Raw genomic sequence first — 13,734 nt, forward strand, 5'->3', positions numbered from 1 at the left:
AGGGAATCAAATGTGGAGCCTACTTAAGAACTTTATCTACCATCTGCCTGCTCAGATAAAATTTTGTGTAGGTATTGTATACTAATATTATAGTAACAGTAGTTTGTTTCTGTTGGTTCTTGTTATCTGGTCTTCATGTTCAGAGTTTTTTTTATTTGATGCATCTCAAAAAATACTTCTGATGAAGTCTTAGTTAACTGATCTGCTGTAAAGGAAATCTCTCCACCTTACCATCTGGAATATCTTTTCATTTTCTTTAGGGTGGCTAATGTAAATGTAGAGATGGTTTGGTCTGGGGTATAAGGATGTGAGTGTTAATCTTTTATTACTAATTAAATCTATAATTAACTTTTTAGAGATAAACAAGTGTTAATTTTGTATTTCTGATGCCTTTATATAAGGAAGCTGGAATATGGCGTAATAGACGGATGCTGATTTGCTTTAGGTACCTTGTATAGTTCTCATTTGTTTTAGAAAAATCAGATTGTCACACTCTTGGACCTTTTGATTCTCATGCAAACTTTAGTGTTTTTGATTATTAAGTTAATTACAGTTTGTCTGATCTACTAGAGTGTAACTTAGACTTCAGAAAATATCCAAGTTTGTAAATGTAGCTGTTTGTCAAAGTATTAAAAACTCTAGCTGTGGCAAGGTTTAACAGATTTTAAGATCCAGTGATATGTCAGTAGGTGAAAATAGTTTGTAGTCCTCTCCCATATGGTATCCAGCCATGGGCAAATGAAATTTTGCAGCTCTATCAGAGGTAATTAATAATGTTTTGAAGAAGGCAAAATCTTCAGTTCTAAAGCACTTATAGTAGACATATGCTCATAGTTCAGCAGGTGAGTTCATCTGTTGGAGGAAAAAAAAACCCATGCAGTTGGACAGGGGGAAATGCAAATGAGTATTTTTTGGTTGGTAGATGATCTTGTGTTATAATGAAACTTGATAGTTTATAAAATAAGCTTGAAGAAAGCAATATGCCATGTGGTTATAATAAGAGTATAACTAGTCAGTAGTCTGTTACTGATGAGTACCGTCTTGTTTCTGTGGCTGTCTTGTTCTGATTCCCCTTTAAGTGTGTAGACAATAACCTGATATACTAGACAGCCTCTACACTTTGGCTATTTCATTCCCCCGTCTCCTGTTTCTGAGTATGCCTCACTGTGTGTTGACTTACTTGTTAATTTAATCATGTGGGAAGCAGATGTTTTAGTGCTGCATTACAGTACAAAGAGAATAATATCTTTATCAAGGGTTGCATATCCTGAAAGGCAAAAAGCCAGGTTAAGAATTTCATTAAACAGGTTTTTGCATTGATGTTTGCTGTGTATTTTGATGGTAGTTATGGCAACCGGTGGCTCCATTGCCATAGAACATTGCCTTCTCTTATGACTTATACCAAAGGGTCTAAGAAATTATCAATTTCCACTTGCGACAGTGGGCCATTTCTTTATCAGTAGGCATGTGTGAAGTAAAAAACCCTATATTTATAAGAAAGGTAACTCTTACAGATTGATGTTATATGCTGTGTGTTCAAAAGCACCTTCAGGTACCTATCTCTAAGCTTTCTGCAGTCCTGTCTCTAATGATCCATACTTACCTTTCTATTTAGTTCTGTGTCTTAGAGTATGCATTGGTGTAGGTTTCATGGAGATCCTGTCCAAGCTACACACTAGATCAGACTTCTTTTTTTTTTTTCTTCAGTATGTCTCTTGGGGACTGATGTATCTGTTAGGTCTACCATAATCCCTTATGAAAAGGCTGGAAAATTCTCTTTGCCTCCTCTCACTGCCAACAAGTATGAGAAGTATATTCTTAGTTTCTAGCCTGCTAATTTTCTCCTGCTTTAATTTTTTAGAATTGGCTCTGTTTTTTCAGTGCATTAAAATGTTTGCACCCGTAAGTATTATTGAATAGTTAGTTAAACTTAAGTTTTGGACAGTAGATAACCTGGTATTGAGGACCTTTGCTATTCTGTCCCTGTATCCTCCTTTCCCTCCTTCTGACTCAATTCCTTATTTTATCCCTTTTCAGAGACACTTCCTTACAGGAACTCATTTCAATTGAAATGGCGTTGCTGTGCTGTTTGGGAGCTATGGAAGAATACATTCTATTTCTTTTACTTTCTGTTGCTAAGTAAGAGTAAAAGACCTTTTTCCTATTCTAGACTTGAGAAAACTTTAACAAACAGAGTGATAATAAAAAAGCAGGCTTGCTGTTGAGAAAGCTATTATTAATAGTTACCTTTGGATGTATTCTGTGTATGTTCATCAGGTAAGGTCTCTTGTGTCATCTTGGGTTGTAGCAGCTGTGATTCACTTAAGATCAGAAAAGTCAGATCTGCCTGCAGCTGGGTTCTAGGACATACAGGTAATAACTATTTTACTGGCATTGAGTAGATTATGTGGCTATTTTATGGAGTGTCTTGCAACAGTGAATCACCTGTTTAGCATACATACAGCATGTTGCTGCTTCAAGGTTGTCTCTTCCAGTGTGACTCTATCAATTGTATTCTTTAATAGTAAACAAGAAGGTTTCAGTTCTCCAGGAGCTAGGCTATTTTTGGTAATGCAGCCTCAAGGAGGGAAGAGTACTCTTTTGGACCTTTCGTAGAATAGAATCATAGAATCAGTAAGGTTGGAAAAGACCTCTAAGATCATCGAGTCCAACCGTTTCTTCAAGAAGTTGCTGAAACATGCTTTATCAACAAGCTGAGACCCTACACATTGTCAAGGAGTTTAGCCTCTGAGCATTATGAAAATACGTAAAAACATTCTCGTGTTCAGGATTGTTGGTCTGGTACAAATGGCGTTCTGTAGAATCTCTGTCAACTCTGTGCATCTTCTCTGCTTTTGAAGTCCTTTGGGCTACCAAGAACTTCTGGCTGAAGGGACTGAGGAGAAGTTTGAGCTGTACTGCCTGTTAGCTTGGCATGAGAGTCTGCATAAACCCATGGTCATGTACTTCTGGTGGGTATGACTCTTCAGAACAAACACTCCACTATCTGATCTTCCACATAGAAGGTACAGGAATTCATGCTGGGATTCACACTGACCACAGCATTTGAAAGAACTACAGTTACCATGCAGTAAATAATTGATTCCCTCTGCCCTCCTCCCCATCCTCCCCAGACATAAAGCTCAATATTTTGTTTGGCTGCTTAGGATTCCACAGTAACATTCAGTAGTTTTCGCAGAGCTTCATGTTAGGTCTTATCCTTGGAAAGCAAAAAAGATTTCAGATCACTGCATTGATTAAGTCCGTCATGACATACAGTCAGCTCACAAACCTGCCTGTCTTGATTTCTCTTAAGAATGTCTCTAATTAGGACTACATCAGCCTCTAAATTAGTTGCTGCAATGTTTTCCAAATGGTTAACAGCCAAGTGATAATTTTGTATTACTGCTTTTAGAGCTGTGGCCTGACTAGATGCCATGTATTTTATACATGTCTCAGGAATAACGTGCAGTTGTTTCAGCGGCGTCAATAAGATACTCAAATGTATCAATATACAAAACTTCAAACATTTAGAAGCCCGAACTCTTGCTATGTTAGTCACTGAACAAACTTAAAATAAATGATGGTTCTACCCCAAAGGTTTTGCTAATAGGGCCAGTCTGGTTTGAAGAACAGAACAGTATTCTGAAGTTTGAGCTCACAAGATATGACTGCTGTGTATCTTGCCTTCTCTGAAATTGGCTTATTTATTGTATGACTTGTCTATTGCTTTGTAATATACCTTGGTATGTATTCAATTTAAGAACTGGTGTTTTGCAGGTCTGTGGAAACAGTCTTGTTTAGATTTGTGCTAACCAGTTTTGATTTTCAGTTCCTTTGCTTTGATCCCACTAACTTCTAAAGCTCCTTTTATCCCTTTTGTGAAACTATCAGCTGTCCAGGATTCTAAGTTTGCTATGTCAGGGTGGAGTGTTACTTGTCTAGTACATATCTGATCTACATGGAGCTGTCGATGGATCTGTTGGCAGCAGAATAAACGTGATTTTGGGTGTGTGTTTGGGGAACACATTCCTAAAGAGCTTTTGTCTCTTAGATCTTTCTTAATGACAATTAATATAGGTTGATTCAGAGTTCAGCCTATTCTTCCTTATCACTTGCAGAATATCAGGAATTTTACATTTTAAAAAAATCCTGGAATGGTATCTGACAACTGCAGGTGATTTTAAATAACAGTATCCTAGGGGCCCTCCTCTATGGAGGATTCTGGTAGTAAGCTTTGAAAATAATATGAATTTTCTTTACATTGAAGTACTAGAGATAGCCGTTCGGGTATTACAATAGCAAGGACTATATAATGAACTCTGCCTTCATCAGGATGCATCTCTGTTTCTGCACAATACCTGCAGCGATAATAGCTCTGATATGAAACTCACAGACACTTACCTTTCCAAGAAAACTGTAAATTACATATATATGGACCTTGTCTGTTGGAGGCCTGATGAAAGTGGTGTCTTCAGCTTAAGTTGATAAGCTTTTATTAAAATCCACACATCTTACTCAAATCCTGAAGAAATGAAACTTGTTTTTACATTTGTCTAGCACTATGCAGTCGCTTAGAACTTTGTCAGATGAAGTATTTGGGCCAAAATATTACATGCCGTATGTTTGACCTGTTTAAATTTTCTTGGGAAAATTTTCTTAGCCAGAACAATATTTTTGTTAACTCTCTTTTGGAAACTTGACTTTTGTTCTTTAAATAGAAGATGTACTGTCCACATGCTTTAAGGTTGATAATTGATGGGGCTCTGAAAGCAACTGGGCAGGGAGGCTGTATGTGAACTAATGGTTTAGGAAGAGCGAGGGCCAAGCAAAGATGGCTCTGATGAGGGCTCAGGACCAGATATTCTGTTTGCTGATCTGCTTGTCTCTCAGACCTACTTTTGAAGTTGGCTGGGAATTCTGTGTTGTGAATGCTATGTAAGGCTAAGAACTCCGAAAAATCAGATCCTAAAAATTATGAAATTAAGCATCCAGAACTAGAATATGCATTGTATCTTAATTTCTCTATCTTTAGGTCCATATTTAAAAAAAAAAAAAAATACCTTTAGACTCCATGCTGCGAAAGAATTTTGAACATAAATATTTTTATTCCATGCTGCAAGAATTTTGAACATAAATATTTTTATTCTGGGTTTTTTTTACTGTTAACCTTCATGAAGATTGCTTTTTAGAGTTGAGTTTGAAGAGTATTCTCATCAATGCCTTCTTCAGAACAGTGAAATACTAAATTAACTGCTCATTTAAGAAGTACTGTTCCTTTTCTCAACTGAAAAGGCTGCAGTTCCTGTTGGACAGAATGGTTAGAGACCATATTCATACATGCAAATGGATGAATTAAGATAATTTTTATAATCTTAATATTGCCATTAACAGCATAACTGAAGCCCTTTTAACTTGTAGGTGCTTCACTTTGCAATCACTGTGATGTTCGAAAAGCTGCACCAAAGAGAATGAGTATTATATTTGTAAGTTAGCGAGCTGTGTGTCTGTTATTGTACAAATATATTTTAAATTGTGTATAAATTGAGGCTTTTCGATCAAACTAGGTAAATGTAAGCTGTACTTAGATGCAATTACAGTGCAGTAATTACATCCCAGAGCATCCACCCTTTCTATAAAGGCAATATTTTTGCAGCAGAAGATTGTGTTACTCTTTTGAATTGCTCTATTGTCTATCAAAATGCTCAAATTCAACAACTTTGTGGGTCCATTCAAGCATAGGCTCAGCTTCAGCTCTACTCAGAAGTCCGTTCTTCCTCTTTCTCACTATATTTCTAAGGTCTTACAATTGAAACTGCCAAATCTACTGTTTCTGATTGATAGTGGGTACTTGTATACTAAGGAAACTCATTGTAGTTTTATCTACTATAGAAGATGTTTATGTCTGAGGACTGACAGAGAATAATAGAAATGCTCTTCTGCAGAGCTTCTTTGTCTGCTTTTTCTTTGAACTGGAGAGCTTGCTTCACTGAAGGGCACTCAATGTAGCACAGAGCACCAAGGGATCTTCTGGTGACTCACTGCCTCTCTTCCTGCTGTTCTGCAAGGATTGGAATAACTTCTAAGAGTCTAATCTGTGATTTCTAGCCTCTTAACCTGGCCAAACAGCTTTGTCATGAAGGCCTGGAAAGATGTCCTTTAAGGTGTTTTGGGGTTTTTCTTCTTGAGAAGCCATTAATTCTCTGCCGTGTTTCATTGTCCTCCATTATTGACTCTAGTGTCTCTACTTCGGAGCTTTCCTGGTTAGAAGGGTTAGACTGACATCTTTCCAGTTGGCTTTGCTTCTTTTCGCAGTCCCTAATAGCAGAAATGCAAGTACTCAGTTTTGTCTCTGAACTCCTCTGTAGCTTGCAGCTTTCTTAAAGAGCAGGAAGAGCTGTCATTCCTCAGACCTTGAAGTCAGTGCCACATTGATTCACTTTTGGAAGCCTGTTTTGCAGGTGAAAGGAGTTTAACTATTGAAATTTAATTACTAGGGTGTGTGGGGGAAACATGCAAAACTTAATTTTCAGAGGAACAGTTAGTTTATTTCTATGCATTTCTTCAGTTACCATTGTGTTTGTTGTTGGTTAGGGACAGTGGTTTTACATAAAGCAAGGCTACAATATATCAAAGTCCTTTTTCATCAAGATAATTTTCTAATCCTGATTATGCAAGTTATATTTTGTTCTGAATTAAGATTTGTTTTAATGTGAACTGCAAAAGCAGGAAAAAACATTTAAACACTCTTTACCAGTATATAAATAATGAAAAACCAGTTTACAAGAACTCTGAGAGGCAATTGTAGCACTCAAAAATATTTTGCATCTTGCATCTATTTTGTAGATTCAGTGTATGTAAGAATAGTATTTGTGTGTTAGTTTTACAGTGGGGACAAAATGCATACTCTTTTAAAAAGTGTGTGTTGAATTCTTATTTACAGAAATTACTCTTTTTGTTTGAATAATTCATGAAACACTACATGACATTATCAGTCGTGTGGTATACAGTATGAAATGTATGTAATGTCTTAAATAAAAGCTCAGTTTAGCTATGACATTGTTACTGAGTTGAAGAATCAATTAGAGGTTTACTTTCTTTGCTTAGGAATTGATTTTCAGTATGTTTCACTTGGGTCCTGTCACTTGGGTCCCAGATTCTTGTCCCTAAAAGCTTCTATTGGAGTCAGGTACTCATAGTGCTGTAGTACTGTAAGACTTGTGAAAATGGGATGCCTTCTTTTGACAGCTTTATGATCAGTTTAAAACAAATGATCTTTAAACATGGGGTGGCAGGAGACAAAATAGCAAGAGAAAAGTGAGGATAAAAATACTCCCTCTTTGTATACGTGAACTTATGTCAAGTTTCTGGAATGCAACTGAAACTTGAGATGCTGTGGGATGTAGTGGAAAGAGGACTGAGCAAATGTTCAAAACCTGTAAAGGTATGGTCTGGCTGGTACCGAAGGCGTTTATCAGCTGCTGTAATAACTGGGGAAGTTTAAAAAAAATTCTCCTTTGAAGTGGAGGAGTTGGCTTCACAGTGAGCCTTGTATCTACCTGATCAACTGGTTGGTCAGGACAGCATCCTCCTGCACTGTTGGGTTTTTGGGTTTTTGTTGTCTGTGTTTTGCTCCCTGTCAGGTGAAGGAGGAAAGGGATGATGACAGGATGATCCAGGGGTTTCAGTGTGATTTCCAAGGAGGCAGGACTGTGAGTGTTGGTAGATTTAAGGTGGCCCAATGAATTTTTTTTTTTTTTTTTTTTAAAGTAAATAACTTCTGCTAGCTTAGCTTCTGAGCTGGTTTAACACTGGATCAATCAAGTGCCAGTGCTGGAACAAATAAGAGGGCTGAAGACAGAATTGTGGCCGGATTGACCTAGTTCAACTTAAGCAGTTGTGAAACTGTAGCCTAAAGGAAAGGAGTTATTTTACCTTGAAGCCACTTCTAAAATACATTTTGGAAACTTACGGCAGAATTATTAAAGATGGAAATAGTAGGAGAGAACGGAATGAATCTGGAAAGTCTGAAGTGAAGGTTGCTCAGAAGATGTTAATGTTGCTTATGTTAACAATACATGGTATTCCTTACTCATGTAGATGTCAACAATGTTCTACATCTTACAAATAAGATATCAATGCAGCGTAAGAAATTTCAGGAATTATATTTGAAGTCATGTGGACAAGATTGCTTGTTAAAGCTCTGTTTTTATTTAATTGCAAGTTACTGTGTTGTTCTCTCCTTCTGCTGAAATGAGCCTTGTCTTTTTGTGAAAAAGCAATTTCAAAGGTAGGAAACTGCATAGAAAATAAAAACCAGAATATACTTTTGAATCAGAGAAAAGAATAAGGAAAAAAGATGATTATTTATCTCTGAAGATCTTCCAAGTCATTGTTTAGCATTTTGGTCAATATTTGTAGAAGAATTGTATAGCACTCTGTAAAGGCAATAGAGCTTTGAGTAGAACAGAGTATCGGTATTTCAGAATTGTGAAAGTACCACACAGTGGCAGGATCGGTTTTCCGTAATTCAGCATAAAACAGAGTCTCATGGCTGAATATTATAAGCTTGGGCTCAGTAAGATTTCTTCAGCCTGATTTGTAAATAAGAAAATCTGAGCATTGGCTTTCTGGATCACTGTGGCTTAGACTAATTCTTGCCCTTGAAATTCAGTATGACCAATAGCTCATCCAGTGGCAAGTCATGTCAGTAAGGACATATTCTGGGATCCTTACAATGTACACGTTTCTAGCTGTTAAGAACAGCTACAATAGTATATTGATTTCGGACAATACTCTAATACTGCAGCCTTTGAACCATAAATATAGACTATGTCTCATCTTGTAAAATGATACTGGCATTCCTACTTTAAGGTTTAGGGCCTGGTATCTAGAAATCGTTCCCTGTTTGGAACTGCTATAATTTGTGCATGTGACAGTAAAAGGACGTTTCCTTACAGTGAATCAAATTTGGGTTCTTCCTTGATTTTCTAGAACCTGTATTAATATAGTAATAATAGCACACTTTGTAAGTCAATAGTGCTTTCTTGGGAATCTCAAGAGAAGACATGATTCATAACCTTCAGCTACAGGATATGTTAAATTTGCGATAATTAATCCGTAGGCTGATTCACAAGTGGTATGCTGGCACAGGCTTCTTGGGGAGCAAAGCTTTTTATTTTCTGTGGAAGGAAGCTTTGTGCTTAGCAGAAGCTGGGACTCAAAGTGACTTTACGTGTGAGTGTTGTTACCGTGGCTCCCTTAGCTCGTGATCATAACCAGTGAAAACGCCTTTTGGCTGAATGCAAAATATGCAGGGCGGACCAGTAAAAGATTTTAAAACACACTGCATAGTAATTCTTTCCTTGCGTGTCTTTTAAGTCTTTATTTACTTTTGATCTCTTCTTATAAGGATAGTGGTGAAAGGGAAACCAAATACCTTTAAGATAATAAATGAGGTACCATATTGCAGCATAGATCAAGCCAGATTTGTGAGTTGTGGCAGTTCAGGTTTCTGTATGTGGATGAGACAAAAGTGAAAAAGTGAATGACTTTTCATAACTTCTGTGAATGTCATTTGCAAAAGTGAGTGACAAAAGTGAAAACCATCCATTTGTGGATTAATTAACAGAAAGTTGTCAGTCATCACTGAGCTCTTTCTGTCAGGCACAAAAGTGCCTGACACTTTCCCCCCCAGGAATGGATAGGCTGTATATACAAACTGCAAATCATCTGGCTAGTACTGTCCTTGTTTACCTTTTCTTAATAAAAAGTGTCATTTCTAATGTGTAAGAGCAAAGGAGAAGCTCTTAGTCTTTAGACTTGTGAAGACGCTAGCCATTCTTGTGAAGATGCCATCTTAATTGCTGGACTTGTATCCTCCTTTTTTTGTGTGTGTGTGTGTCCCCTAAATTCAGATACTTGCTTTGTGGCTTGCTTCTATTTCTTTCTTCTCTTAAAGGTGATACTTTAATGGTCTTCAAAGAAGAAAGGCTTATGTTGTAGAAAATAGCAGGCTTCTTCTGGAAAATATGGCATAGCAAATATAGTGAAGACATTAATAAATTTAGAAAACAAATTTTGTATTCAAACAAATGTGAATCCATTTCCGAATCTTTAGTTTGGAAAAATTACTGGTAAAATCTGGTGAATCCTTTCAGTAAAGTTTACTCTTGTATGGTGTGTTTTTAGACTCTATTCCTTGTTAGTTTCTTTTTTGACATGGGTAAATAACTCTTTGATGTTGGTAAATGTCCTTTCTAAAAATAGATTGGGAGCAGAAAAGTATTCAGTGGCTCTTGAGTCAGGCTCATGTTAAGTCAGTGGGAAATCATTCTGTCTGCTCTAATGGGGTTTGGCTCAACCTCGTGTCATTGTGCATTAGCCAAGCCTCAACTACTACCACACAGGAATTCTCCAAAGAAGAAATGTTTTCTTTTCTTTTTAAATTAAACAATTTGCACAATTTTTGCAGAGTGTTTCTATCATCCTTTGATAAGTAAATCTTAGTTGCTATACATTTGAAATAAATACTGATCCTGCAAACTCTTATGCTTTTGGAAGTTGTTTTTATTAATGTCAAAAGACATTAAAATAAAGTCATTATCTGAATGAGGACTTGAAGAATCAGGTCAGCCTCTGATTATTTCGCAGAAAGGAGAGCTGTTTTAGTTCGGTATCTTCAGTTAGGCTGTTTAGAAATTGGGAGATATGTGTTGATAAAGAAAAAGTCAATGTTTTTCTAATTGTTCAATGGAAGAGGCTTCTAACATGTATGGGAAGAAACTGGGATGTTAGATATGTGAACTTTGAGAAGGGAAAAAAAATTGGCACCTTTATAATTTGCTGGACTCAGAAACAAAATGGGTTTGAACATAGTAGTTGGAATTTCAGAATACCATTTCTGCACCACCTTTAATATAAAAGTATATACTCTCTGAAAAATGGAAAAAGTAATGGTTTTCTTAGTATATGTTAACTCTGCCAAGCTGTGCATGGCTAACATTTTTCTCATCTGTTTTATAGGTTTTGTAAAAGACACCGGATTAAGTCAAATTCAAATGTTCCATGTGTCCCGAAAGACTTGTTGATGATGTCAGAATTAGTTCTTCCACAGTTCATCTTTAGTCTTATTCAGCACTTAAGAGAGGGGTATAATGAGCCTGGTATGTTTTAAATTTGCATGTATCTAGCATATCTTACCATGCTGCTATTTCTTGCTTTGCAGTCTGTGAAGACACAGTACATGAATACATGAATTCTATCTATAGTTTATATCACCAAATTTTGTGCCTCTTTTCCTAACAAAGTTACTGCCTGGCTAGGCGGTTTGATTTTGTTCTCTGCTGAAGAGCTTCTTAAATATGTTTTAAGGGTTACCTAGCATTGTGTTGAGCTCTTCCAGAAAATGAAATCAGGGTTAATCTGAAACTTGTACATGTGAATTTTAGAGCATTATGAATATATAAATTAATTTATTTTGTCGTGGCCATAGCTGGCCAAATTACATTACATTTACACCAAAAGTTCTTGTTATGTGGTTTTCAGCTCTTGATCTGCCATCAGAGAAAGACCTTCATAAAATCCTCCAGGTTTTGGAGCCTCATGTTTCATTTCTAGAAGACTTGACCAAAATGGGAGGAGCAATGCGATCAGTTCTTACCCAGGTTTTGACTAGCCAACAGTTCTACAAAGATCTTAGCTCTGGTATGTTTGTGTTATTTCTAATAATTAAATTTTCAAATGATGAAGAATTTAAGGAGATAAGTTTTGTTTACCACTTCAGTTTCTGCGTGTTTTTATTTGACTTCTCAAAACCCAGAAAAATGCATGTTTTTAAGGATTTTTTGTTGTTGTTGCTAGAAGGGGGGTGGGCTTCAGGAGCAACTAGAAACATTTGTTATTAAGACCTGTAAGAGCAAACCTCTTATCTTCTGTGTCCCAGATAACTGTATAAAGATACGTCGTTTCAAAAAAGTTTTTATAATAAATCCATTCTCTTTAAAGTAAAGTGAGCACCGCAGCTTAGTACTTCCAAATAAGGCATATCAAGCTTATTCAAAGTGGAATCTGTCTAACTTATTTTGGGATCTGCTCTCACAGAGGTTACTGGAGGAGACCTGAATGGCAAAAGGCCGTTGTCTGTCCTGCAATTCTGTGCAAAGCCTTTTTTCTTTTTTTTTTTCCTTAAAAAGAACCCCCCTACCCCCAATTATTTATTCTATCCTGTACCAAATAACAATGAATCTGAACATGTTGGGCAGTCACTATTAATCCCAAACCACCTAGTATAAATTAACTCCATCTTATTTTCTTGTGATTAGAAGGTGTCTTTTTTGAGTCCTTTGCATACTTCCTTTGCATAGGTATGGAACCAAATAGTAATCACTGTAGATTTAAGTTGCCATAACTGGCTTGGGCAGCAGCTAGCTGAAGAACAGGCATCCTCCCAATCTTTATTTGAAAGGAGAAACACTTAGGAAAGCTGCCTCAGGGACAGTTGTCTTTATTCTGTTTCCTTCCTCTTTTTCTTTCCTGTTTAATAATATTTCCTATATGTGATGGATTTCTCGAGATAGAAAAGTGGAGAGGGAATGGGAAATAAGGCATTCTTATCTGGACTCTTGGAATGGAGAATATGCATGTCTGAGTAGGTACAGTTTCTGGGTAGGGAAAGCAAAGAAAGGGATTTTAGAGCAAAACCTGCCCTTCTGACTTTGAATGCAAAAGGTGCACAGCTAAAAAGATGCTGTCATCTTTTTAATGTTTTCTTTTCCTTAAACACTTGACACAATTTGCTCCTCTAAAGTTTAGTTTTTCCTTATATAACAAATGTGTTGGGTTTTTTTTAGTCCATTTCTTTGTGGAAAATTTTATATCCTGAGCATGCAGTGTGACTTTGCTTCATCAAACAGTTGAAATGATGGTATCTTTATGAATAGTCTCTGTTAATTGCAGCTGTCAAAACTTGAACTTTGAAAGAAGAATTCCAAATAATAGAAATTATATATGGCGTATTACCGTAATTACTGTTTTTTTTCTGGTTTATTTTTTTCCCATTGGAAATCGTAGGTCCCTGTCCTTTCTGTCCAAAACCAACTGTTTTGAAATACCAGTACAAATCCTTTTTTTGCTGTAGTGTTAATGGTGGCAGTGCTGGTAAAATAGATATTAAGTACATAATTTAGAAGAAAACACTGTGGTGGAGGGGAAAAACTGAGAAGGTTTCTGGTCTTTTGGATTTCAGTTCATCAGTTGGAAAAACTTTTTAGCTTCTACATCTCATAATTGTACAGCTTATTAAAACGTGGACCATTTTTTAGATTGCTTGTATGGAATATGAAGTGTATGAACCAAGTAGCTGCTGTTGTACTTTAATGCTGTTTTACATATGTATTCAAGGTGTTGGAGAGAATGCATGTGCAAAGAAAAGTCATGAAAAGTACCTCATTGCTTTGAAAGGCTCTGGACTGGCATTTCCTGAGGATAAAATTGCATGTGGTATGCAGGAACAAGGAGCTGGAACTAGCACATTAGCAGTTCAAGGTTTGTGTAGAAAAATATTTTAAGAGAAGACTTCATTATTGCTGGTTTTTATATAAACTGTTCTTTTAGTTTATTTTTTAAAAAAACAAATCTTAATGAAACTTAAGGCATTACCTGTTACTTAGTGCACCACCAAATTACAGGACTCATGTTAATTCTATCAACAAAGCTAAACATATTAACTTTTTA

The 13,734-nt window shown here is 36.4% G+C and overlaps 1 protein-coding gene across 4 annotated transcripts in view; it reads left to right on the top strand.

Annotated features, from left to right (window-relative positions):
* The window catches only part of UBR3 (ubiquitin protein ligase E3 component n-recognin 3 (putative)), a 123,110-nt gene continuing 109,376 nt past the window's right edge, over positions 1–13,734 (top strand). For all 4 annotated transcript variants that reach the window (XM_009278563.2, XM_009278564.2, XM_009278565.2 and 1 more), the window contains exons 1-4: positions 1–67; positions 11,026–11,165; positions 11,548–11,706; positions 13,402–13,545. In XM_009278563.2, coding sequence (XP_009276838.1) covers positions 11,090–11,165; positions 11,548–11,706; positions 13,402–13,545 — 379 coding nt within the window. In that variant the 5' untranslated portion in view covers positions 1–67; positions 11,026–11,089. The remainder of the gene's footprint in view (positions 68–11,025; positions 11,166–11,547; positions 11,707–13,401; positions 13,546–13,734) is intronic.

Source organism: Aptenodytes forsteri, unplaced genomic scaffold (genome assembly GCF_000699145.1).
Source record: "Aptenodytes forsteri isolate BGI_AS27 unplaced genomic scaffold, ASM69914v1 Scaffold257, whole genome shotgun sequence".
Taxonomy (NCBI): domain Eukaryota; kingdom Metazoa; phylum Chordata; class Aves; order Sphenisciformes; family Spheniscidae; genus Aptenodytes; species Aptenodytes forsteri.